Source organism: Dama dama, chromosome 13 (assembly GCF_033118175.1).
Source record: "Dama dama isolate Ldn47 chromosome 13, ASM3311817v1, whole genome shotgun sequence".
Lineage (NCBI taxonomy): Eukaryota > Metazoa > Chordata > Mammalia > Artiodactyla > Cervidae > Dama > Dama dama.
In genome coordinates, this window is record NC_083693.1 from 29538057 (window position 1) to 29565657 (window position 27601).

Below are 27601 nucleotides of genomic sequence, written 5' to 3' on the forward strand. Positions count from 1 at the left end.
CATGATTAAGGAACTGGTTTAATCAATTATAGCACGTCTATATTATGAAGCACTTACTATGTAGCTGTTAAAAAGAGCAAGGAGGATTTACAATACTGCTTACAAAAAGATTTCTAAGATGTATTGCTGAGTGAAACAGCAGTGAGTATAACACCCCACAGCGTGTATGAACGGAATGGGGAGGGTATACACGTGCGCTTGCGCACCCTCAGTCTGTGATGGAAAGGGCACACAAGACTGCTGCCAAGACTGCTCTGGGAAAGGGGAACCAGGGGACTCTGGGAGGAAAGCACACACCCTTTTGCAATGTTTACATTTTAAATTATACGCATGCATTTCTAAATGTGCCAAATATTAACGTTTTCAAAAATAGGTTTGGGAATGAACTGTGGCTATAGGGTCTATTCTGTTTTTCAGTCCCTCAGTCATGTCTGACTGACTGTGACCCCACGGACTGTAGCCCGCCAGGCTCCTCTGTCCATGGGATTCTCCAGGCAAGAATACTGGAGTGGCTGCCATTTCCTATTCTAGGGGATTTCCCGACCCAGGGACCAAACCTGTATTGCCTGCACTGCAGGTGGATTCTTTCTCACTGAGCCACTGGGGGACGTGCCATAGATTCTATATATATTGTTTATATAACTAACCTTCTGTATTGTCTCCCAGGACTGGGGGCGCCAGCACTCAAAACGTGGAAGGAAGAGTGAACATTTAGGTGTAAAATCATAACGGTGCAAATGGCAATGTAGCTAGGAACAGAAAGGAGGCGCTACAGAGCACAGGCCAGGACGGCCTGTGAAGAGGGCAGGGTACTCAGAAAATGATGCTAATATGTATCTAGGCGCTTCCCAGGTGCCACTAGTGGTAAAGAACCCGCTTGCCAATGCAGGAGACATAAGGGACACGGGTTCAATCCTGGGTCCAGAAGATTCCCCTGGAGGAGGGCATGGCAACCCTCTCCAGTATTCTTGCTGGAGAATCGCATGGACAGAGGAGCTGGGTGGGCTACAGTCTATGGGGTTGCGAAGAGTCGGACACGACCGAAGCGACTTAGCACACACGCAAGCTGTTCCCTTCAAAGGAGTCAGCTGAGAGCCTGTGTACTCACAGGAATCTCTGCATCTGGGGCTTGAAAATGTGTCAGGATCGCCTGCTTGAACACTTGGCATGGTGACACGTTACTCACTGGTAGCAAATATTTGTCTACAGAGGATGGATGTAAATATTGGAAACAGTTAAATATCAGTGGGCCACAAGTTTGGTGAAAGAAGTGACAGATAAGTTAGGCAATTAATCTTTTGGTAAAAAATAAAAAAAAAACAAGGCCTAGAATCAAAGCAGACTGCTACTCTGATGTTTCTGAAAAATGGACTCTTGACAGCTAAGCCCAAAAAGGATGCTCAAAAGATGTGTGTCTTGGCAGCATCCTAGGATCAAAGTTTGGGACCCAAAGGGACTACTGTGATGAAGCCAAAGCTCACTTCTTCATAGGTTATGTTTGTCTGCTGGCGACAACGGCCCGGCCCAGGGCTAGGAGAGCGCCGGGCCGGGAGGGCAGTGAGCAGGAGGCTCAGCTCTTCTTGCGCAGCTGGCTGTACTGCGCTCGGCCCAGGATGGGCTCCATGACGCTGGGCCGGAAGAAGCTGTCGCTGACCCGGCGCGTGGGCTTCTCGCGGGGCATGGCCGGGAAGGCGGCGCGCGGCAAGGTGGCCGCGTCCACCCGTTCCTCCGCGCCCGGGCCCCGAGTGCTCCGCAGGCTGCTGCGGGGCGGCGCAGGTCGCGGGGCGGGCTCCGGGCAGGCGGGCGGCGCCCCGGACCCTCTGCGCTCCGCCTCCCGGCGCTCGGTCTCGGCCGGAGGGTTGTCGATGTCCCGGAATTCGCTCTCGGGCTCCATCAGCGACAGCCTGGGGAGCTGAGGGCCCGGCAGCCACGTTAGGGCCCTCGGCTTGGCCCTTGTCCCTGCACCTCCCACCGCCCCGCGGTCATGCGCGATCCGGAGGGCACAGGCTGGGGTCGGACGGGGATGGAGGATGCCAGGGGAACCTGCCAAGGACGGCCACCCCTGCCGGTGTGCAAAGTGCGGACCCCCAAGGCAAGGCAGACAGCCACCCTCTAGTTTCCGGACCCCGGGGTCCCCCTCAGAGGTCCCTCAGTGGGAGGTCAGGGGCTTTCCTGACCCTTCCTTGGCCCAATTCCATGAGCTAAGGACAACCCACACCTTGCCCCTGCCTGGGTCAGGGTACCCACATCTGGCTCCATTTTGGGTCCAAAGTGAAGGGAGCTCTCTGCCAAGACCCTTGTTTAAGCCTCTTGGTGAGAATGAGTGACTAGTAACCCATTCCCCAGCCCTACCCTCCCAGCCCTCCCACCCTCAGCTTGAAGGGGCCTCCTGCTCTGACCAGATCTCTAGTGCCTGCATGACCTGTTAACTCACTCTGGGAAGGGACACAGGGACCCCCAAAGTGGTAGTAGGCACCCCCTGGGGTTTTCCTGCTGGGAACAGGTATTGGAATTGGAATGGGGGCAGCTGCTGTCCCCTGGAACACAGCCCACCCCCCAAGGGGTCCTGGAAGCCTCCCTCCAACACTTGCCCAGGGAGCAGCATGCAAACCTGCCAGGCCCCTCAGTTGGAAGCTGAGGGGTGAGAGCTGGGCCACTGGGGGCCCCAGACGAATGACTGGTGACCTCTCCAGCTGCAGGTAGGAAGGATGGGTGTGGGGGAAAGTCTCAGGCCAAGGCCACCGGTCTCTATATTCTTGGGGCTGCAGAGGGCCCCAGTCAAAGCCACAGTATATCAGAATGTTTCTGGGGCACCGAGGATCAGAGGCTGGGGAAGGGAGAGCCGCGCTGTCGCCCCTTCAGCCTAATCTGCTTTTCAGAGGGTGGGGGAGGCGTGGGGGAGGGGAGGGGGTGGGGCTGGGAGGGGGCGCTCACCGGCACGTAGTGCACCACTGTGCCCACCACGTTGTCAGTAACACCCTTCAGGGCGTCGGACAGGGACATGGCCCTGCTCTTGCTTGAGGAGGTGGCCCGGGCCGGCGTGAGGTGCAGCGTCCTCCCCGCCATGGCCAGCACAGCCGCCGGTGCCCACATCGCGACTGAGACGGTGCTCTGGAGGGCCTTCTGCAGGGTGTGCGCCACGCTGCCCAGGAGGCCCTGCGGGCCGGGCATGACTGCTCCCTGGTGACCAGAGCAGGGTCAGTGCCTCCACAGCAACTCCCCTGACCCATCCCCTCCTCACCATCCCCGGAGCTAGAGGCGGAAGAATCTGGACACTAAATTGGGAAAAAAAACTATCGGCCTGGCTCTTGGGCAGGTCCCCTCTCCGCTCTGAACCTCAGTTTCTCCATCTGCAAAATGGGGATGACAGTCTCTGTCCTGCCTATTTGATGGGGTTGTTGTGAGGATCTGCGGGGAGAACTATTAGCCGGGTGCTCAGGGGTGAGGGGAAGGGGGCTGCACCCACGCACACGCCCCTGGGCCTTGGGGCAGACAGCCTTGTGTCAGCCCGGGCCTCTGCTTCCCACCCCCTCAGGGGTTCCTGCACACGCCCTCCGCCTGCGCTCTCCCCGGTACCTCACTGAGCTTGCTCTCCTCGGCCGCCTCCTCCTCCTCCTCCTCCTCGGTCTCCTCCCCCTCAGTGTCCGTGTGGTCCTCGTGGTGTTCTTCCCGGGCGGCCGCGAGGCTGCGCAGCCAGGGCACCCGCACCTCGCTCTGCCGCCGCGACACCACCTGCATGGCCGCCGACGCGCCCCACTGGGCCAGGCTGCTCTGAGGGCAGGAAGGCGGCGGTTCGCTGGCTTCACCGCCCCTGCCAGAGGCCAGGCAGCCCCAGCAGGCAAAGCCCCGCATCCCCAGGGTCAGGGTAGGGGGAGGCGAGCTGGGCCTGGCCCCAGCGGACTGTTCCAACTTTTTACAGAGTGGTAACTTACACCCACTGAGGTGCACACGGCTTTAGTGTACAGCTCTGGGAATTTTCAGAAACACGCGAGTGTGACCAGTACAGATCAAGATAGAGACCATTTTCAACACCCCAGAAAACTCTGTGCCCCTCACCCAGTCAGTATTGCCTCAGGGGACCACATACTGGCCTCCACCACCAAGCATTAATTCTGCCCGTTTGTGAATGGACTCACACATGTTTTCTTTCATGCATAGCTTTTGTTCAATGTTATGTTGTAAGAGTCACCCACATTACTAAGTAGTTTCTCCTTTTTCATTTCTGTGTCACACTCCATTGAATAAATATACCAAAATTTACCTATTCTACCGCTGATGGACATTTGTGTTGTTTCCAGTTCTTAGCTAAGGGTAAAGCTGATAGTAGCATTTCCAACATGTCGTTGGGGGATATAAGCTCTCCTCTCTCTTGGGTGGAGTTGCTGAGTCATAGGGGATGTGTGTGTTTAGCTTTCAGAGGTACTCCTTGCAGTTCTTTAAAGAGTGAGAAAAATCAAGTGGGCCAGAGGGTCCTATGGGAGGACACCGGCCTGGGCGGGTGGGCAGGTGACGCTGAGGCACAGCCTGGCTCACTGCAGACCCCCAGGAGGCCCCACAGTCTCCTTGTTATACAACCTTAGGGGACACCATTATTTTCTGTGTAAATGGTGGTGTCTGAGGTTGTGCCGTAGAGTGGCCTCTGTCCGCTATGGGCTAGGCTAGGGCGCGGGAGTTAGTCTAGCCCCCATGGGGAAGTGACCCCCAGTGCAGGGGACAGGGGAGAACTACTGCTCCCTACAGGGCCAGGCATGTGGTGGGCTCTCAGCAAACATTTGCTGGAATGAATGAGCCAGGTTTGACAGTGCTTTTAAAAGTACCACCCTCATGATGGCTGAAAAGTGGTTATCTTGTTCACTGACCTTTATGCTGTAATGTTTTTATTTCCTTTTTTAGTGGGGGCAGGGGGCTTAGTTTCTTATTAAAGTTCCTATGAAAAAAAATCCAGGCTATCCCTGCTAAAATACACAGAGAGTGTGGTGTGGGGGGGAGTAAGCCCTGTCTGGGGCTAGAAAAGACAATTTTACCAGAGGTGCAGTGGGATGCCCATTAGAAGCCTCTAGAAGGGAAACCAGAAGCCTGGGGGCAATCAGGGATATGGCCCAGCTGGGGCTCTCTGCCCCACAGGAGGGCTTTGGTGCCTTGCACCTTGCTTATTCAGAGGTGACACTCCCTAGTGCCTACAGAGAAGATGGGTGGGGGGAGGTCTCTGATTTCTCCCAAGAAGGTTGGGGGATAGAGTGGAACCTAGAGGGAGAATGGGAGAGACAGAAGGGGGTGGGGTGGGGCAGGATGATCCTAACAAGCAGGCTTGCCCTCTTCTCCCCTTGCATCCTAGAGGGTTAACCCTCCACCCCACCTAAGGTCTCTTATCCTTAGACCTAATATTCCACCCACCCCCCATCCCGGCTGGAAGACAGGGTGTTCTCAGGACAGGAGGTGGAATTGGATAGGGGATGGGAGGGACCAGGAGGTCCACAGGGTTCCCAGGCCACGGCAACTCGGGGCAGACACTCACCAGAGGCGCCACACCTGGGATCCACATGGCCAAGGCCTGGCCCTGTTTCAGTGCCCGGGCTGTGGTCTGGAAGGTGTGTCTAGAGAGAGTGTTGGCCAGGGCCCCAACCCTGCTCATGAGGCTTGGCTTGGCCTGTGGAGGTTTCTGGGCATCCTGGAGTCCTGGGGCAGGGGCTAGGTGGGAGTTGCAGGGGGAAGGAGAGGAAAGCAGATCAGAGAGGGGCTGGACAAAGCTGGGTGGTGTCTAGGGTTGGAAAAGGATCACCCTACTCCAACACAAGCTCACTGGAAACTTGAGGAAGTCACTTTCCCCACTAAAAGATAGGGAGAGGGGCCAAATGAAAGTGGAGGCCTCTGGGAGTCCTGCTGGGCCCTCCCCGCTCCATAGCAGTGGCTGCGTGCCCAGTCACTGCAGTCGTGTCCGACTCTGTGACCCTAAGGACTAAACCCATCAGGCTCCTCTGTCCATGGGATTCTCCAGGCAAGAATACTGGTATGGGTTGCCATGCCCTCCTCCAGGGGATCTTTCCAACCCAGGAATAGAACCTATGTCTCCTGCATTGCAGGTGGATTCTTTAACTTCTGAGCCACCAGGGAGAGCAGTGGCTAGATGAGCCCTGGCTGCCTCTTCCTAATCCCCAAGCAGCAGGGCAAGGGTGGGGGGGATCTCCCTTTCCAGCACCCCCCACAATGGCAGATACCTGACTCTTCATTGGCTGGAGGGAGAAGGAACTCTACCATCTTCTCGACACCACCCAAGGCCAAGTCGGCCCCTCCAGAGGCCAGCCGGCCAGCTCGGGTGTTGGCGGCATACTCAGCAGTGTCTCTGGCCATCCCCCAGGCGAGCTCACAGCCAGCCAGAGCGGCCCCTAGGACTTTGTCTGAAGTGCTGGCAATGGGCACGCTGATGCTGTTCCTGGCGCTGCGAAGGCGGGTGGAGATGGTGTCCTTCAGCTCAGAGGCGATCTGGTGGAAGCGGGGATGGGGAGTCAGGCGTGAGGCTCTGGCAGGGCCTACATCCCGCTTCAGGAAAGCCTCATATAAAGGCCTAGGGAACTGGCGCCAGTATTGGGGCACCTTGATTAAGCTGAACTTTAAAGGGAAAGGGCTCCAGTCCTTTCTGCGCCAACCACTTAGATCTCCTGGCTTCTCTGCACCCCATTTCTGCCTGTCGAGGTGCTAATCACCCTTCAAGAATCACCCCAGTGACCACCTTCTTGATAACACTTGTCCTCATATCCTCAAGGCACCTCTCCACTGTATCTTCTGTCCTGACCCCAGAGCACTCCTCACATTCCCATCTGTGCCTAGGTGAACGTACGGATGTGGCTGGCCTTCATACAGGTTCTGCACTGAAATAATGTCTTTCTCTCCTTTGACTTTTTGCCTTTTAATACTGTTCCTTGGGTTCCTGAATGTTCCTTGGAAGGACAGGTGCTGACGCTAAAGCTCCACTACTTTGGCCACCTGATGCAAAGAACTAACTCATTGGAAAAGGCCCTGATGCTGGGAAAGATTGAGGGCAGGAGAAGGGAACAACAGAGGATGAGATGGTTGGATGGTATCACTGACTCAATGGACAAGAGTTTGAGCAAACTCCAGGAGACAGTGAAGACAGGGAAGCCTGGTGTGCTGCAGTCCAGGGGTGTCAAAGAGTCAGACACAACTGAGTGACTGAACAACAACTCCTTTGACTTGGGAGCTCCTTTGTGACAAAGGCTTTGCCCTTTATCTGGAAAAATAAGTGAAGAGCAAGGCCTCAGAGCTGAACAGCGCTGCTCTCCTGTGGCCTCCATTTCAGGCTATGTGGTCGGGGGAAGTCACTAGTTTTCTCTGTCAAATGGGGATACCACCCCTATCCCAGAAGGTTGAAAGTGTTAGTTGCTCAGTTGTGTCCGATTCTTTGTGACCCCATGGACTGTAGCCTGCCAGACTCCTCTGTCCATGGGATTCTCCAGGCAAGAATACTGGGGTGGGGTGCCATTCCCTCCTCAAGGGGATCTTCCCGACCCAGGGATCAAACCTGGGTCTCCTGTATTACAGGCAGATTCTTGACCATCTGAGCCACCAGGGAGAAAGAGGATTAAAGGAGAGGACTCTATAAATCACATGTCATAACTCCTGGCATAGGATAGGGCTCACTCAGTAAATGTGAGATGAGTGGTAGTTTATCAGTGAGATGGCTGAGGTCTGAGATCGAAATGTATTCCCCTAAAGCACCAAACCTGGCCCTTACCAAGGCAAATACCCAATGAGTAGGTATCCAGGTGAAATGACTTTTTCAATCTCATGGTTCTTAAGGTGTTGGATTGTGAAGACATGGGACTGCAATCCTGAGATCTGGTGAGTGTGACCCATGATCTTAGGTGTCTGTAGCCACCAAATGGTCTGATGTAGGCCCATGGGGTATCTCACAGAGGGGGGATCAGAAGCAGTGGCCCCCACCCCAAGCTCCTGTATGAGTCTGCCTCTGGCCTGTGCCTGCTGGTTTCAGAAAGCCTGCCTTGATCTGGTCCCACAGGGAGAGGAAGAAGCCCGTTGTGCACTTTTGGGGGCAGGCAATGGCCACCAGCCTGGAAAGGCATTTGCCACGCCGTCCTGCATTATGGGCTCATGCCTGCTCCTCCGCTGAGGGGCAGTGACAACAGAGGGTGGAAGTGCTGGAGAAGAGGGGAGGGGCTCACCTTTTCAGGAGGATACTGGAGGGCGGGGATCTTTTCCTCCAGGTGGTCCAGGCCTCGGCAGGCCAGTTCGTTGGCAGCTACGACTGGAAGCAAAAGGCCATGGTGGGGTGAGCCCTGCCTTCACTGTGAGGACCTAGCAGGAGCCTCTGTGCCGAGTAAGGCACCTTGGAGCCCTCAAAACCCCCAGCCCTGCCACCTCCAAAGCACCGGGCAGCCTGAGGCCCTCTGCCACCATTGGCCCCCATCCACTGTGACTCCTTGAGACCAAGAAGTCTTCCCTCTGGGTAGAAGCTCTGCAGTCATGCAGACCTGTTCTCAGAGCCTGGTGCCTGCGTCTGCAGTGTGACTTCAGGCAAGTCACAACCTGGCTGAGCCTCAACTTCCTTATTTGTCAAGTGTGGATTAATATGGACAAGCCCTGCAGGGTTGTTATGAGGAGGCAGTGACAGAACCTATGGGAATCACCAACGGATCTTGGTCTCTCGTTCTCCTATGACCCCTGTCTGGGTGAGCGCTGGGTGAACACAACAGGGGAAAGCAGAAGTGGCAGCGGGGAAGGAAAGGCAGTCAGGCCCTAAGGGAAGACCTTGGTGGGAGCTGGCCTGGTACCACTCAGGTCCAGAGATGACAGCTGGTCTAGAGTTCCAGATAGTTCATGGCCCTTCATTTTAACCTTCAGGAGTGAGATGGTCAACAGTGGGAAGAGGGTCACAGGGAAGAGAAAGGGGCAAGTGACAGAGGATGCCAATGCTCCTGGAAGACATGACCCAGGGGCTGCTGAGGACATCAGCTCTGCGGCCATGATCATGGAGATCACAGTTTCAAAGGATACCTACATCTTCTCTTTCACATATTCTTTCTCCAGGTATCTTAGGTTTTCACAAAATTCTCAAACAGCAGAGAGAGCCCAGATGACTCAGCTGACTTCTGATATTGGGCCAAATGAGACCCAGGGAGATTTAAGGAGCTTGCAGGCAGGGAGGTGGGCCCGGGCCCAGGCCCAGGTCTTCTTTGTATCTGTCCTCTCCTGTTTGCTGTGCCGAATCCACGGGTACCCATAACTCTCTTCAGGATGGTGGAAAGTCCTAGACTGCTGGAATTTCCCTCAGTCCTGTCAAGAGCTGTGCCAGGGAGACCATATTTTCAAATTAGGCAGAACAAATTGAACAGGGGCAGGCCTGGTAAGCTGTCCTCCACCTTCAGGTCCCTGGCTGGCAGCTCTCTTCTGCTGCTGCCTGTCATGGGACCAGTACCATCACTGCAGGACCCAGAGGGCTTCCCCTCTTCCTCCACTCCCCCCAGCCCTGCCAGGCCAGCCCTCCTGCCCACTGGCTCTGTGCCAGACTCTTCCAGTTTCTGCTGCTGCTGGATCTGGAGCTAAACTGTGTGTCTGGTCTGCTGTATGCCCCACACCCCCCACTGCCCACCCCATAACTCTGTCCACCCCTTCTCCTGCCAATTATCATCCTAGGAAAATGCCAACTGGATCAGAGAGGAGGCATTATAGATGAGATGAGACCTATGTCTATATCTCTCTCTCAGTAATGTGCTTGCATGCTAAATCTCTTCAGTTGTGTCCAACTCTTTGTGACCCCATGGACCACAGCCCTCCAGGCTCCTCTGGCCAGGGGATTCTCCAGGCAAGAATACTGGAGTGGGTTGCCATGCCCTCCTCCAGGGGATCTTCCAGATCAAGGGATCGAACCTGTGTCTCCTGTATTGGCAGGCAGTTTCTTTACCATTAGCGCCATATATCTACATCTAAATCATCTGTATCTATAAATGAAACAACTATGTAATGAGATATAGAGAGTTAGGAAGGTAGTCAGACACAAACAAAAAGGCAAACAGACAAGCTGGTTATCAGACAGACTGGCAGACAGGTAAAAGACTGGCAGGCAGGCAGCGTCCGAGTGCCACGAGGACTCACACTGGGTGGACAGCCTGCGGACCACTGGCTCCATGCTCCAGGCCGCCAGGCTGCTGGCGCCCTGCACGCCCTTCTCGTAGGCATTGCATACAGAGGCCACCAGGGGGTGGGCTTCCTTGGTGCTGGCGTAGGTCTTCTGGAAGCACTCACAGGTGCCGCTCACCACCGGCAGCTGCAGGACCCGCTGCAGCACATTCTCCTGCTCCTGGCATGGAAGGAAAGCAGCGAAAGAAATCAGCCCACCTCCTTCTCCTACCTCCTGGGGAGGCAGTCTCAGAGCTGCGGTGCCCACTAGCGCTGGCCTGGGTCCAGGTGACCTAGGAGGAATCCAGAATAGAGAGGCCTCTGCAGGCCCCACAGGAAACATAAGAGCCGGGCAGCCACGCTCTCCTGGTCATAGTCCTGGCTCTGGAGAGCTCCTGGGGTGGCCTCCATCCTCCAGGGGCCACCCCACCCTGCAGCCACTCAACCTGAACTTCATGGCCAGGAGTGAGTGTGCCGGTGCACCTGTCTAGAGCTTTGGTCCACCATGGATTGGGAGCTTCACCTGAACATCTTTCGGGTCTTTCTGGGACACACCTCCCTGCCTCCAGTGCTGGTCCCGCTGCCTGGGGTGCTCCCCTTCCCTCCCACAGTCCTTTCTGTCTGGCAGAAGACACAGCTTGAGCACCGTTTCCCCTGAGAAGCTTCCCGGCCCTCCCTCACGTCAGAGGTCACCACCTCCCTCCCTGGGATGTGTCCGCACTCAAACACGGTGCTGCGCTGGTGCTGGCCACCTCTGCACTCGGCTCCATCCCGGGAGGCTCTCACCAGTGTGTCTCAGGGCCTCACCCAAAGCCACCAGTCATGTTAGCTGAACAGGTGACAGGGCTGCACCTAAGGTGTTCAGATCTGCCCAAATGGACAGAATGACAGAATCCTAGGCCTCCAGGGGCCTCTGAAGCAAGAGTGCTCTTCCCATATCCCTCTGGGAGGCTTGCATTTGGACTTCTCAAATGGAGCTCACTCCTCATAGAGTGGCCTATGCCCCTCCTTGGACAGCGTGGCTGAACCGGCATCCACCCCCACCCACAGCTCCACCCGCTGCCCTGTGGAACAATGCTGAGCACATCTATTTCATCATTCATGGGCTGGCCTTTCACACACTTGAAGATAAGCATCTCTGCCTTTAGCAGTTCCTTCTGTATTCTAAATAGCTCTAGTTCCTAATTTAGCTTATAAATGACTCAGTGCCCTGATCTGCTAATTCCATCCTCTGCACACACTACATCTTGACATAGCCTTTATAGCACTCAAGCTTGAAGACAGCATTCCAGGTGTGATCTGAATGTGTGGGGTCCAGTGAGACATCACCTCTCATTACTGGGATGCTAGGCTCTTATTAATGCATTCTAACTTTGGCAGCAGGCACATAATTAAACTTTGGATCAGCTAGGAAACTTGCTTAAAATAAAAAAAAAGTGGTCTTTGAGTAAAAAAAAAAAAAAAAGCAGATTCTAGTCTTGCAGAGAGAGACAATATTTACTCAGTGCCATTATGCTCCAGGCACTGATTGAGGTGCTTCAGTAACATAACCTCATGTAACACTAACAGCAACCCTCTGAGGTCAGCACTGTCACCAGCACTTTGCCAATGAGGAGACAAAGACTCAGAGATGTGAAGTGACTTACCCAACAACACACAGCTAATAAGTGGCAGAGCCAGGCTTCCAACTCAGGCCTGAAATTGCAAATCTGTGATTTGCTTCAAAATAACATAAGATGGGTGAAAGAATGGGTGAGGAGAAGGCAGTATGTCCCTGGGATTCTGTTGCTGGGGCTGGTGAAGGGTATTGTATATTTCTGTCTCTTCTTAGGAATATTAGGAATTCTCCACATAAACATCCCAAGTCTGGCTCAGATGTTCAGGTTCTTTTTGTAGTTTTGAATTTGTACTGCTACAGAGTTTTTCTCCAGAGGGGAGGACCTAGCTTCTTCTGTTTGTAGGAGACTCGCATGTACACCAGACCGTAGGCTACAATATTTCAGATTTTGGTCTTGCAGATGAGATTCTTAACAATTTGAACTAGATTCTTGACAATTTGAACTAGAAAAAGGTTATAACTGTAAACAAGAAAATTTTTCTTTAACATTTTGGACGAAGCCTTCGGGAGTTGATTTAGGCAAAGCCAAAGAGGGAGAGAGGTCCTGGGATGGAAATACACTACCATCTGTTAGGATGGCTTAACTATGCACATGACCATTTTATGCTTCTCTGTGTTCTATGATCAAATACAACACATGGCGATTCCTAGTGCAAAGGTTAGTTAAAGCCTAACTCGGGACAAGATGGATATCATACGGGCTCACAATTTTCCAGTTTCATTATTTGAACTGTGCCTAAGGTGGAGAGGCCTTGCCAGGCGGCATCAGTACACCTAAACGTGTAAGTCATGCTGAAGACCAGGCTAGACACAGTACTGGACACACTGCCCCTGTAGTCCCTTCTCACATACATAAAGTGTGCTGCGTAGCTCTAAGAGGTGCCATTTACATAAACTAACATATCCAAGATGGCTCTGGAGTTACAGAATGCAGAGTCTTAGTCCTGAGAATTCAGTTTTGCCTGGATGGACAAAGCATAGACGTCTGTGTCAGGCTTTAGAATATAGTAGTTCCCTTCCTCTCCTTGTCCCCCACCAGCCAATTTTTTTTCCAAGGTGCTTAGTTTTAATAGGCATCATTCCCTACCCCTCCACATTCTCTAACAGCCTCCTGCAAAAGCAAGAATAATGAAGATGTAACGGTCAATGAATTATGAATATCACCTAGACATATTTTGCTCTAAGCCCCCCGAGCCCTTCCTTCCAGCTCCTCCCTCCCCCTAAAGTTGTCTATTGCTTCATATAAGCCCAAGTTACTTACAGGGAGGTCTCCATCCAGCAAGGTGGGGCCCTTGTTGACTGCCATTGGAGCTCTTCAAGCTGCAAAGCAGAAGGTTTTAGGTCCATGAGAAAGTCCTCAGCCTGAGATCCACAGGGTCAGTCCCTATCCTTCAAGGCCATCAAGGGGACCCAGGCTTCAAGTTCCCTGAAGAGAAGGTATTTGGAGGATGAATGTCACAGACAAGTGGTCAGTCCTTAGAGTCCCACAAGGACGAGGCCTGGCAGCCTACTTGTTGAGACGGAAGTTTCTTATAAGTATTCAGGGTAAGAAACAAAAAATTAAAGTAGCTTCTAAGAGATAAGAGGTTTTAGATGAAGTTTAGGAGCTCTTAGACGAGGGTCCAAGAGACTAAAAGAAAGAGTTTCAGGTTTAATCTTTTGTTATTTTTTTAATGAAAAAGTTCTGCATTAATTCCTCTCTTTTTAAGCAAGCATAGATGCCAGTTGTTCCTCTGCTCAGCCAGATAAGAAAGTAGCCATTCATAAAACCAGCAATTTCAGTTGTGTTCTGGAAAAACCAGTGGCTGCAGAGTATTTACATTCTTGGTCATTCACCCTCAGTAACCTCTCCCTCAGGGGTTTCCCTGCAGGCCTCTTCATCCTCAGTAAAATTCCCAGAAGAACCTTACCCTCAACTTCTTTACTTCTCAGAAACCAACCAGGTAAGGTTGTCTCGGGACCCCCACGCTAACTCCAGCTGATGCTGTCTCTGTGCCACAGAGCCCAGGCTGCCGAGTGAGCGTCTTGTCTGGAGGAAACAAATCCAATTGCTCTTGAGCAACGCTATTAACAACTCCCAGCTAGAGGAGGGCAGAGAGGAAGAGAAAGCCCAGTCAGCCTGTTGTCATGGTTATTTGACCCAGGGTCCCCTGGGCATATCCTGCTCTGTTAGGAGATTTGGCCAACTAGGGGGTAGAGAGCAGGGCTGAAGGAAAACCAGACTCAGAGGAGTTATTATTCCTGAGCAATGAAATATCTGCTCCGTGACCCATTTCTGACCCTCACTTCTCAAAAAAGCTGTTTTCCAAAAAGAAGATGTTGGGGTATATGTCATTAAACTCATAACCTCTAAAGTTTTATAATCTTTGACTCCTTTTCCATAGAGGGTCCTGTGGAATGGTTTTCAATCCATTTCCCTCATCCTTATTTTTTACTATCAAGAATGACTTTTGAACAGTAAGATTTAAACCCACACAGGAATACAGTTTACCATAATCTTTTGATTATGAAGATAAATTACTCTCAGTGAAAAAGATAACCAGACCTGGGGTAGATTCCTTGACAATCTAGGCTTTAATAGAGCATTTCAATCTCTGTAAATCCCAGATTTCCAGAAAGTTTATTGAACTCTACCTGGTTTAAGATGCCACCAGAATATGCAGTGAGAAAGCCAACTGGATTTTGTCAAGTCTGGAAAAGACAATGTTGACCAAGATTCAGTTACTGATCAGCAGCATCCAGACAGCCACTGATCACCTCTCCTCCCTTCCTTAGTAATGAATCAGACAGGACCCCAAGAGCTAATTCCTGGCTTCAGAGAGGATGGAGGGTTGTGGTGTAAGCCATAGTTTTCAGATTATCTAAGAAGGCTTTTTAATTAACATAGGTAATAGGACAAAACTTATTTCCCTTATTTTTTGCAAAATTGTACCTACTGTTGGCTCTCTGCTAAGCTGTATACTGTGGGCAATCAGAGAAAGAGGCAGCAAGTGGAGAGGAATGGAGATGTGTGATAGATCCTCTGTAATCAATTCTATGTCTAGGATATGATAAGGCAGGAAACTAGAAGTCAGGAAGGGGAGGAAAGAGTCAAATGGAGTCTCCAAAAAGAATAATAAATATGTGATACCACCCATTTATGATAAAAACTCTTCAGAAAGTGGGCTTAGAAGGGACATACCTCAACATAATAAAGGATACGACACATAACAAACATACGACACACCTACAGCTCACATCAAACTCAATGGTGAAAACTCTAAGGTAAGGAACAAGATAAGGATGTCCACTCTAGACACTTTTATTCAACACAGTTTTGGAAGTTCTAGCTATGGCTATTAGAGAAGAAAAAGAAACAAGAGGAATCTAAAAGATTCCAGACAAAAGGAATCCAAATTGGAAAAGAAGTAAAACTGTCTGTTTGCAGATGACATGATACGATACTTAAGAAATCCTAAAGATGCTGCCAGAAAACTACTAGAGCTCATCAGTGAATTTGGTAAAGTTGCAAGATACAAAATTAATACATAAAAATTTCTTGCAATCCTATACACTAACAATGAAAGACCAGAAATATAGATTACAGAAACAATCTTATTTACCATCACATCAAAAAGAATAAAATACCTAGGAATAAACCTACCTAAGGAGGCAAAACTATAGGATACTGATGAAAAAAATAAAAGATGACACAAATGGAAAGCTATACCATGTTCTTGGATTGGCAGAATCAATATTGTGAAAATTACCATACTATCCAAAGCAATCTACAAATTCAGTGCAATCCCTATCAGATTATCAAGGGCATTTTTCACAGAATTAGAACAAAAAATTTTACACTTTGTATGGAAACACAGAAGACCCTGAATAGTAAAAGCAATGTTAAGAAAGAAGAACAGAGCTGCAGGAATGAGGCACCCTGACTTCAGACTATACTACACAGTTACAGTAATCAAAACAGTATGGTACAGACACAAAACCAGAAATATAGATCAGGGAAACAAGATAGAAGTCCAGCGATAAACCCACGTACCTGCACCTATGAGCACCTCAGTTCAGTTCAGTTGCTCAGTCATGGCCGACTCTTTGCAGCCCCATGGACTGAAATATGATAGGCCTCCCTGTCTATCACCAACTCCTGGAGTTTACTCAAACTCATGTCCATTGAGTCAGTGATGCCATCCAACCATCTCATCCTCTGTCATCCCCTTCTCCTCCTGCCTTCAATCTTTCCCAGCATCAGGCTCTTTTCAAATGACTCCATTCTTTGCATCAGGTGGCCAAAGTATTGGAGTTTCAGCGTCAGCATCAGTCCTTCCAACAAATATTCAGGACTGATTTCCTTTAGGATGGACTGATTGGATCTCCTTGCGGTCCAAGGGACTCTCAAGAGTCTTCTCCAACACTACAGTTCAAAAGCATCACTTCTTCGGCGCTCAGCTTTCTTTACTGTCCAACTCTCACATCCATACATGACTACTGGGAAAACCATATCTTTGACTAGATGGACCTTTGTTGGCAAAGTAATGTCTCTACTTTTTAATATGCTGTCTAAGTTGGTCATAACTTTTCTTCCAAGGAGCAAGTGTCTTTTAATTTCATTGCTGCAGTCACCATCTGCAGTGATTTTGGAGCCCAAAAAATATAGTTTCTCACTGTTTCCGCATCTATTTGCCATAAAGTGATAGGACCAGATGCCATGATCTTTTTCTGAATGTTGAGTTTTAAGCCAACTTTTTCACTCTCCTCTTTCACTTTCATCAAGAAGCTCTTTAGTTCTTCTTCGCTTTCTGCCATAAGGGTAGTGTCATCTGCATATCTGAGGTTATTGATATTTCTCCCAGCAATCTTGATTCCAGCTTGTGCTTCAACCAGCCCAGCATTTCTCATGATGTACTCTGCATATTAGTTAAATAAGCAGGGTGACAACATACAACCTTGACGTACTCCTTTCCCAATTTGGAACCAGTCTGTTGTTCCATGTCCGGTTCTAACTGTTGCTTCTTGACCTGCATACAGATTTCTCAGAAGGCAGATCAGGTAGTCTGGTATTCCCATCTCTTGAAGAATTTTCCAGTTTGTTGTGATCCACACAGTCAAAGGCTTTGGCATAGTCAATAAAGCAGAAATAGATGTTTTTCTGGAACTCTCTTGCTTTTTCAATGATCCAACGGCTGTTGGCAATTTGATCTCTGGTTCCTCTGTCTTTTCTAAATCCAGCTTGAACATCATGGTTCATGTACTATCGAAGCCTGGCTTAGAGAATTTTGAGCATTTTCTATGACAAAGGGGGCACGAATATACAGTGAAGAAAAGATAGTCTCTTCAGTAAGTGGTACTGCAAAAACTGGACAATTACATGTACAAAAATGAAATCAGAATACTCCCTAACACCATACACAAAACCAAACTCAAAATAGATTAAAGACCTAAATGTAAGGCTAGGTACTATGAAACTCTTAGAGGAAAATATATGCAGAACATTCTCTGATATAAGTCACAGCAAGATCTCTTTCAATCCACTGCTTAGAATAATGAAAATAAAAACAAAAATTAAAAAATGGGACCTAAGCTTAAAAGCTTTTACACAGCAAAACAAACCCTAAACAAAATGAAATGACAACCCTGAGAATGGGGGAAAATATTTGTAAATGAAGCAACCAACAAGGGATTAATCTCCAAAATACACAAATAGCTCATGCAGCTCAATATCAAAAACAAACAAATAACCCAATCAAAAAATGGGTGGAAGACCTAAATAGACATTTCTCTAAAGAAGACATAGAGATGGCCAACAAACATCCGAAAAGATTCTCAACATTGCTAATTATTAGAGAAATGCACATCAAAACTACAATTGATGATATCACCTCACATCAGTTAGAACGGCCATCATCAAACAGTCTATAAACAATAAATGCTGGAGAGATTGTGGAGAAAAGAGAACCCTCTTGTACTGTCAGTGGGAATGTAAACTGGTACAATCATTATGGAGAACAGTATGGAGGTTCCTTAAAAAACTAAAAATAGAACTACCATATAACCCAGCAGCCCCACTCCTAAGCATATATCTAGAGAAAACCATAATTCTAAAAGATTCACACACCCTGTTCACTGCAGGACTATTTACAGTAGCCAGGACACAAAAGCAAGGTAAAAGTCCATTGAGAGAGGAAAGGATGAAAAAGATGTGGTACATATATATATAATGGAATATTACACAGACATAAAAGGGAATGACATTTGCAGAGATGTGGATGGACCTGGAGGCTAGCATACAAAGTAGAGTATGTCAGAAAAACATTGTATAATATCACTTATATGTAGAATCTATAAAAATAGTAGAGATGAACTTGTTTGCAAAGCAAAAATATTTATAGAGTCACAAATGTAGAGAAGAAACTTATGGTTATCAAAGGGGTAGGGGGGTAAAATGAATTGGGAGATTGGGATTAACATGTATCAATTAACATTTATAATTGATACAATGTATAAAATAAGTAAATAATGAGAGCCTACAGTTTAGCACAGGGAACTCAGTGCTCTGTGGTGATCTAAATGGGAAGAAAATCTAAAAATGAGTGGATATATGTATATGTATAACTGATTCACTTTGCTGTACAACAAGAAACAAATAGAGCATTGCAAAGCAACTACATTCCAATAAAAATTACTAAAAATCTTAAAATATGTGATACATTTAATACTTATTGATCCAACCTGGGCTTTGAAAATGTAAGACAGTAATAGAGAGAAAGGGAAGTACCTAAAGAAGTGGCCTCTGCCTTCACCTCACTTCAATGTTCAGGTCAAATTATCTATGTGTCAAGAGAGCAACCTGGGCCAAAGGGCAGTGTGAAGACTTTGAAGTCATGGCTTTGGGCCAGAGGGAGTACAGGGCTCTGTGCATGAAAGCTCTGTTGACAAAGCTGGCTCTTTGGCCGTGTCAGCTGGGCATCCAGAATGTGGGTGAGAAGTGAGAAGTGGTGAAAAGGGTCTAACAGAGTCCCTTGGGAAGAGTCCACTTTCCAGCAGCAGCTTGAAGGACATAGTTATTTCCTTTTATTCCCCATCCCTACATGCCCCCCCAACCCTGTCCAACTACCCCATGAGCACAGGGACCTTGGTCATTCTGTATTCAAATGGACCCCAGATCTAAGCACGGCACTCAAACATTTGTTGTTGAATAAACAAATTCTAGGCAACAATGTTCAGCTGTGAATGTGCTGGTCTATACATCTAAGAAATGTCTTCAGACAAATACTATATGCTATCACTTAGTGGTAAAGAACCTGCCTGCTAATGCAGGAGACATAAACAATGCGGGTTCGATCCCTGGGTTGGGAAGATCCCCTGGAGGGCACGGCAACCAACTCCAATATTCTTACCTGAAGAATCCCTTGGACCGAGAAGCCTGGCAGGCTACAGTCCATAGAGTCACAATGTTGGACATGACTGAAGTGACTTAGCATGCACGCACATATGGAATCTAAAAAATAATACAAACAAATTTATATACAAAAGAGAAACAGACTCACAGACATAGAAATTAAACTTATTGTTAGCAAAGGGGAACAGGGGTAGGGATAAATTAGGAGTACGGGATTGACAGATACAAACTACTATACATAAAACACATAAGTAAGGATTTTCTGTATAGCACAGGGAACTATATTCAATATCTTATAATGACCTATAATGGAAAATAATCTAAAAAATACATATGTATCACTGATTCACCTTGCTGTACACCTGAAACTAATAATATTGTAAACCAACTATACTTCAATTTTTTAAAAAAGAAAAAACAGAAATACAGTTTTTAAGAATACCTACCATTTGAGGTGAGGTTATGGGGTAAAAGAGCAAACAGATGAGGGAGATTAACAAACTTCTTACAGTTATAAAATAAATGTGTCACAGGTATGGAATGTACAATGTGGAAAATTTAATCAATAAATATATAATACCTTTATCTGGTAACAGATAACTAGATTTATTGTGGTGATCATTTTGAAATGTGTAGAAATATCAAATTACTATGTTCTGCACCAGGAAATCACACTGTGCTGTAGGTCACTTTTACTTAAAGACCAAACTCATAGAAAAAGAAATCAGATTTGTGGTTATCAGAGGCAGGGAATGGGGAGAGGGGTATCTGGAAGAAGGCAGTCAAAAAGTACAAACTTCCAGTTATAAGACAAATAGGTACTAGGGATGTATGACAACATGATAAATATAATGAACACTGTTGTATGTTATTTATGGAAGTTCTTTAGTGAGTAAACCCTAAGGGTTCTAAATGTATGGAAAAATTTTTTCTATTTCTTTAATCTTGTATCTACAGGAGATGATGGATATTTACTAAACTTATTGTGGTGATCATTTCATGATGTATGTTAAGTCAAATCATTATGCCGTACACCTTATACAGTACTGTGTCAATTATATCTCAGTAAAACTGGAAGAGAAAAAAAATATCTTTGGTTTTTAGAATCCCTCCTGAATGAATATGGAGGATTGAAGGTGGGGATGGTTAGTTAGAAAGGAGAAAGGTGCACAGGGAAGGAGGTGCCATTAAGGTTTTCACAAATTCTAGAAGAGGTAGCTTTTCCCAAGCTCCCCCTCACCCACTCTAACTTGCAGAGGACAAAACTAACCAAGATGGACACACTGTTAAAATGCCATTACAGATTCAAGCTTTTCCAGGCAGAAGCAAAAACATCTCTGACAGGGATAATATATGGGACCCTCAGCAGTCTGGACAAGATTGTCTTAGAGGTCTCTTTCAACCAGGATGTTCTATACTTAAATCTTTCTTCATCCTTCTCCTGCACTTGGACCTTCCAGCCAAGAGCTTATTTTTACCAGAACTCACTCTATCGACTGTGTAGACTGCTTATTTTAGGACCACCTTACTTTAACTCTTGTCCATTCCCAGAACACATTCACAGATACATGAGTAAATTTTGTCTACAGATTTATTAGACATAATTTATTACAGTAGAAGGACAAAGTAAATATAGTTAATATTTTTTTATTTGCTTCAATCTAGCAGCTTTCATTTCTCTTAAAATTCCCAAAATGTTCTTTATCAAATCCTGTATCTTGATTGGTTACTCAAAAACTAGAGTGCCAAGTACCTGAATCTATTTTTTAAGAATCTCAATCACATTATTGGAAAATTTACTGAGTGCACATTTCTCATTGCTGTTCAGATAAATGTGATGGCTTTACTGGTAGGGCTGACACTGGCCTCTTATCTGATGCTACCCTATTCTCTACCTCACTTGCCTCAAATTAAGAGGATCTGCAACCACAAGAAAGAATTCAACACCCTGCATGAGCAAGTGGCATCCACTCAGTATTCTGGTGTCTTCCTCACTCATAGCTTACTGCCCTTTTCCACTTTTTCCAACCACTCCACAAATATGAAGTCTGACTTACAGAATATTATGATCCTTCTACTTTATAGTTTCATGAAGTTTCTTAACTTCATAAATTTCAATGAAAATTAATGTATAAATGCCCACACTGTTATATGGCTTTATATCAAACAATCCAGTTGGTGGATCTAGATATAGTTTTAAATTCTGTAGAACAGAATATAAAGCACTAGCCAACAAATGTTCTTAAAAAAAAAAAAAAAAAGGCTTTTTGTATGGGATTCTGGAGAGTCTCATACTTCTACCTAATCAGGAAGGCAGTGAAACATGGAAAGAGCACTGGATTGGGAGTCAGAGAAATGAGGTTCTGGCCTCAGTTTTTTTTTTTTTTTGACTATGCTATGTCTTAGTTGTGGCATGTAGGATCTTTAATTGCAGCATGCGGGATCTAGTTCCCCGACCAGGAATTGAACCCTGAACCCCCTACACTGGGAGCACAGAGTCCCACCCAATGGACTACTAGGGAAGTCCCTGTCCTCAGTTTTAACCTCAGTCTCCTCATCTGTCACAAACTGACCCACAGGTATCAACTGTGACTTTCCACATTATTTTTACTTCATGTCCTTTCTATCTGCTTTTTATTTGTTTTTCCTCACTGCATTACCTAAAGACACAATTTATACCATGAAGACGCCTGATACATTTCTGATTTTACTCCTGGACAGAGGAAGGACAGGAGTGCAGTGATGTGAAAGGTAAGTTAAGAGGCTAGAAGGCCAGCTCTGCTCCATCCTGGCATTGACAGCTATGGAGGAAGTGGGGTAACTGACCAGATCAGGGGCCTCTACTAGATCTTAGAGAGGGCTGTGCATCAGACCTACTGGAGTTGTGCAAAAGTAGCCAGACACATGGACTCAGTCTTGTCCAACTCAGTGCAACCCCATGGACTGTAGCCCACCAGGCTCCTCTGTCCATGGGATTCTCCAGGCAAGAATACTGGAGTTGGTTACCATGCCCTTCTCCAGGGATCTTCCCCACCTAGGGGTCGAACCCAGGTCTCCCGAATTGCAGTCGCTATATATTAGTGTCTACTTGTTAGTTTAGATCTTTAAAATTTCTTTCAATTTTTATTCACCTAGCAAACACTGAGCTCCTAATATGCACATAAGAGATGCTCAATAAATGTGAGATGAAGGAAAAATACACGGAAAGTTAGAAGTCACTCCCACACTCTAGAAAACATATAAATCTTCAAGCTCTCCCCTTCACCATCCGTGGCCCCACCTCTGTTCACATCACAGTCACTAAATGTCCATGTGAATAAGTCCTCAAGCACAGTATGACACGGCTGTGCCTAGGCAAATGTCCATTTCACCTACAGCTTGTCTTCAAAGCAGGTACTGGTCTTCAGCCTGAAACCATGTCACTGGGTCTTCAGTTTCATCTGAGGATACACCACAGTGATGATGCCTGCTACAGAGGACACAAGGCCTCCGAGGCCTATGATGCCAGGATTGGACTTATAGATCCCCAACTGGTCCAAGGGGTTCAGGATGTCACAGAAGTTCTTCACTGTGTCCAGAAACAAGGGAGGATGCCTCTTCAGAGAGTGGAATAAGAGAAGAAGAAGGGACTGGAGCCACTCTGTCTCCTCATCAGCCACACTGTACCCGAGGGGATCCTGGGATGGTGACTTCTCCCTCTTTGCCCTGTCGTGTGCAACCTGTTTCATCTGCAGGGAGACTTCGTACAGATCCCTGAGCAGGCTCAGCAGAAGAGAATAGTAGTAATAGCGGGCAGCCCACCTTCGCCATTTCTCTTTGTTAACGCCAGAGGCAAGCCCTGTACTCCTCACGAAGAGGACGGTGTCACAGATGAAATAAATCACACGGTTCAAGCTGGCTAATGTTAGGCATATGCGGGGCACCGGGTCAGTGGCATGAATGCTCTGCTGTGTCGCCTGGAGAGCATGCACCACATTGCCTAGTCTGAACCCTGCAAGAAGAACCCACAAGAATTAATGGTTATTTAATCAGATGTAACAGGATTTTATAGGCAGAAGCCCTGTATCAGGGTGAGAGGTCAGCACTGCTCTTTTTAACAACTGACTGTCATCTGTGGCTCAGTCTTTGCTCAGGAAAGGAAAAGTACTTTACAGTAGGTTAAGGACACCTAAGATGATCCTGGAAGGCAAAAAAAAAAACAGCAACCCTTTAAACTTATTGCCTCCATTTGAATGACTATATTAACAAATGACAACATACTTTAGGCCAGGTCAATCATAAGCGTGGGTTGTTACAATTTGCATATTACCAGCTATACTTCTTTAGAAGGAAGGTACTGGAGTAACATGAATTCCAGAATGCAACATTCTTTTTTTTGTTTTGTTTTCTTTTTTTTTTTTCAAAATGCAACATTCTTTTAGAGAGTCTGATGCCTTACACTTATTTACTTTCCAGTTAAAAGACTGCTTTTTTAAAAAACACCTTCCTTGGTGGCTCAGCAGTAAAGAATCCACCTGCCAGTACAGGAAATGTGGGTTCAGTCCCTGGGTTGGGAAGAAACCCTGGAGAAGGAAATGGCAACCTATGCCAGTATTCTTGCCTGGGAAATCCCATGGACAGAGGAGCCTCGAGGGCTACAGTCCATGAGGTTGCAAACAGTTGGACATGACTTAGAGACTTAACAAAACATCATCCTGCAATTTCTCTGATCCAAAGCCCCTATGGCTCCCTACTGTCAAAAAGCCAAAGTAGAGATAGCAGGATTTAGTGGATAACACAACTAATAATACTGTCATATGTGATGCCTAGTTCAATTAAATCAACCATTGACAGGGCATTTCCTTTATCAGAGCATGTAACTTGATCAGTGATGCACCAATCAATAAATATTTGTATATATTACAATCTTAAACATTATGGAGGATACACAAGAAGTATTTTCCATACATGAATATATCTTAAACTCAGTAAATTCTCAGAAGTAGCTACCCTCAGGAAACACTGATCTCAGAAAAATGTTTGGTATTGTTTTATCAAAAATAACACAAAATATGTAATGAATAATTTAGGTTTTCAGTTCTAGATGTTGCACTAACTAGCTTAGTGACCTTGGGTAAGTCCTTTCTAAACTTCAAAGACCAGTGATTTTTAAAGTACCTTTAAGCCCCAACATTCCGAAGAGGGAGAACTTCTAATCTTGGTTTTCCAATCCATCTAGAAGAGCTCCTTCCCATCCCTCTGCTTGACAAATTAAGTCTTCTGCTCATCAAATTAGTTTCCTCATTGATCTTCCAACACAATGGTTTGCTCAGAACATTCTGAGCCTCCACTAGAGGAAACTACCCTTCAAGAATGCTCTCCCAATCCTTCTCTCTTGCCACACCTCAAGTTCCACCTCCTCAAAACACCTTTCTTTTTCTCAACCAACGTATTTGGTACTAAATCCTATATAATTAGAGCATGTGATCTTAGTTCTTCCATAAAGCTCAGAACTACACCTACATGAGCAGATACTCAAAATGAATTAAATGAGTCCAAACCACTGACTGCTTTTTTCCTTTTACATAAAAACAACCCCACAAATGACTTAAGAAAAAGTATCCATCCATTTCCTCCAGCAATCCCTCAAGAAAAAGGAAAAGGGAAAGGGGTCAAGGATATAGCTACTGTATTCTTCCAGGGCTTCCAGGAGCCAGAAGTTCATGTCAGAGATTGCCAGAACATTTTGTGATTCTAAGAACTAAAGGTGAACTAACACATTGTATGTCCTACTGGTTAAGATGAAGCAGAAAGACAAGATGTCGCACCAAATGTGAACATAGGAGAGTATTTGTGAACCGTTTGCAGCAAAATATTTCATCTTTATGGCCTGTCATTCCATGAGGGTAGCCTTACTAGTGATCTTCATCAATAAGCTTGACTGACTAGAAATTCATGACCTAGGAAGTATTTTTGTGAATTACAAGGTCTGAGGATTCTAAACCAGGAGCCACTGTCCCTCAAGGGACAGGGTACTTACATTTACGGCCAGTGCTCACACTGGATTCCAGTTTCTTGAGCTTCATTACAACCTTCTCATTGTCAGCTTTAGGCTCTAACAAATATCTAAGCAACATGCATGTGTACTGAGTGGCTCTGAAATGGAAAAGAAAAATGAGGAGAATGATTTACAAACCAAATAAAATTTGATTCATGAAGTAAGGGAAAGAGAAACATGTCTTGCCGAAAACAAAGTTTCCAAGACAATTTCTCATGCAGCAGCTCTTACAAGAGCAAAATTCTGCAACACTCATTTCACAGGGCCAAAGAGTAGAACATGTGATGAAAATGCAACACAAAGGTAATGAAAGAGAACTCTAAAAAAATAGAGTGAACAATTTCTCAGAATGCCCATTGCTGGCACAGAGAAAAGCATATAGCCAAAAGAGTGAACTGCAGAAAACTCTACCTCACGTTAAGTCTGCAAAGATCCATATTCTTTATTTTCTCCAGTGTAAATTTCTAAAAGATTTTCAGATTTCTAAAATGAAATTTCTACCAACTACTTAATGTGACAGGTCACACACTCAAACCAGAACCAATGAAAAGTCCACCACTGGCATACTGTTTAGCTTTTTATAAAAGAACCAAGTACAGACCAACACATAAATAAGTATAGATTTGTCTTTCAAACTAATGAGCATTTTATGTGAAGTACAGACTCCTGTTTAATACTACTAAATATTCAATAAAGTGATTACTGTCGTGAGTACAAACAGCCAAACAGCAATGCCTTACTGACAGAAACATAGCAAATGAAAAATTGTGTATCATATAACCAAACATCTAAATGCATTTGACATTCTAGTAAATAAAGTAGGTAGATGCCTGTTTCCTACTGTCCTGTAACTGCATCTGAATCCCCTTATGCTAAAATATTATTCTCAATAAAAATGGTGAATGTGTTACTGTGCCTGAAGTAATAAGAAACAATCTCTCTTTCTCCTGTAAGTATGTTTCCTGGCTAAAGGGCTCAAGCTGGTCAAGTCAATGAACCCCTTTTTCTCAGATCTGGTCTAATAATAGGAATGTATCCAAAAACAAGACATTATTTTCTGAATGCCAGTGTATTCACAAAAGCTGTAGATCACCAAGGGGATTAGGAAATGAATACTAGAAATCTCAGATCTTGAAATAAGTATATACTAAGTACATATAATAAGTATATATTAAGCAATTATTTATTAACCAATCTCATTGATAAAATTTTCAGGGTATATTCTAAGCACACTGGAACTGGAGGCTTCTGTTTTAATGAAGTTTGTATATAACGCAACCATTTTGAAAATCTATCAAATTAATTAGAAAGATAGTATGGCTTGATAAGTTAAAAAACTGGGTCCTGAAGTCAACTGTGTGGTTTTAAATCTCTCGGTTCAGTCACTTAGTCCCTATTAAACTCCTTCTGCTTCAGTTTCCCCATTTCTGTGAAATGGGAATGATTTCAAGAATTTAACCTAATAGGGTTGTGTTGACAGTTAAGTGGGTTAATAGTTGTTAACATTGAGAAAACACCTGGCATTAAGCCCGCTTCCAAAAGTCTCATAATTGTTGGGGTTACTATTGATCTGTGTGTACACTTGTGTGTCTGCACTTGTACACTCAGAAGAAAAAACTTAAATAAAACTGTAATTGTGACTAATTTCTTTTTATTGAGCACAATTCAACCAAATCCCTAAAAGAAACGTTAGGAGCTAGTATTAAAGCCACAATCTCTTTAATATGTTCAGCAGCACGGCCTGTACCTCGGAAAGGTGGTCAGTTCTTTCTGAGGCTCTCCACACTGCATTTTACGGTTCACGAAACTATTTCACAGGCGGTATCTCGCTGAGATACGGATGACAAACACAATTCCTCCCCATAAGTATTTCATGGAGCTTTTCAAGATACTACCAAATGCTCAGATGTCAACCCCGAGTTTGTCTTAAATAATTTCTTGGAGGAATATAGAGCGGGGAAAACCCACTCTTCCTGGAGTCAGGAGAGGAGGGTTCGTCGCCTGGTTTACCGCAGCCAGCGGCCCGGAGATGCGGGACTGGACGGGAAGGGAGGTGCGTTCCGCCCAACCACATTGAACCTAACGTTGAAGTTAGGGTGAGGAGGGGCTCCCGGGCCACGCTACCGCCGGGAGCCGGCAGCGGCTTTCCTGGTTTCGTCCACTGGGCTACTACCGCCCTCCCCGGGTGTGGAGAACTGGGAACCGTCGACCCGGGTGAGAGTACCGGGGAAGGGGTAGAGGCCGCGGGCACCTAACTCACCTGAAGAGTCGGTCCCGGCCCTGGGTCTGGTTGGTGAAGCGGATGAAAGCGTCCATGGCACCCAGCCCAAGGACACGCGTCGCACCGGGCTCTGTCACTAGTCCTCAGGGGCGGCCGACGGTTCCCCACGGGAGCGTCAGCTTC

The 27601-nt window shown here is 46.5% G+C and overlaps 2 protein-coding genes across 5 annotated transcripts; both read right to left on the minus strand.

Moving 5' to 3' along the window:
• Positions 1-27595, minus strand: PLIN1 (perilipin 1). 4 transcript variants are annotated; one of them, XM_061158694.1, is made up of 12 exons: positions 27458-27595; positions 19159-19259; positions 14405-14461; positions 13681-13799; positions 13032-13090; positions 10129-10333; positions 8199-8281; positions 6216-6480; positions 5516-5688; positions 3577-3771; positions 2935-3180; positions 1-1912 (listed from the first exon to the last, which is right to left on the minus strand). In XM_061158694.1, the coding sequence occupies exons 5-12, from the start codon at positions 13074-13076 to the stop codon at positions 1571-1573; spliced, it is 1554 nt and encodes a 517-aa protein (XP_061014677.1). In that variant the 5' UTR covers positions 13077-13090; positions 13681-13799; positions 14405-14461; positions 19159-19259; positions 27458-27595; the 3' UTR covers positions 1-1570. The 4 variants fall into 4 exon arrangements, with proteins under 4 accessions (XP_061014677.1, XP_061014675.1, XP_061014676.1 ...); XM_061158692.1 differs by having other exon boundaries at positions 13681-13851; XM_061158693.1 differs by lacking the exon at positions 13681-13799.
• On the minus strand, positions 20734-27596 carry PEX11A (peroxisomal biogenesis factor 11 alpha). Its single transcript, XM_061158697.1, has 3 exons — positions 27458-27596; positions 25180-25295; positions 20734-23151 (listed from the first exon to the last, which is right to left on the minus strand). Exons 1-3 carry the CDS (start codon positions 27511-27513, stop codon positions 22580-22582), a joined length of 744 nt encoding a protein of 247 aa, XP_061014680.1. The 5' UTR covers positions 27514-27596; the 3' UTR covers positions 20734-22579.
• Between the last annotated feature and the right edge of the window lie 5 nt (positions 27597-27601).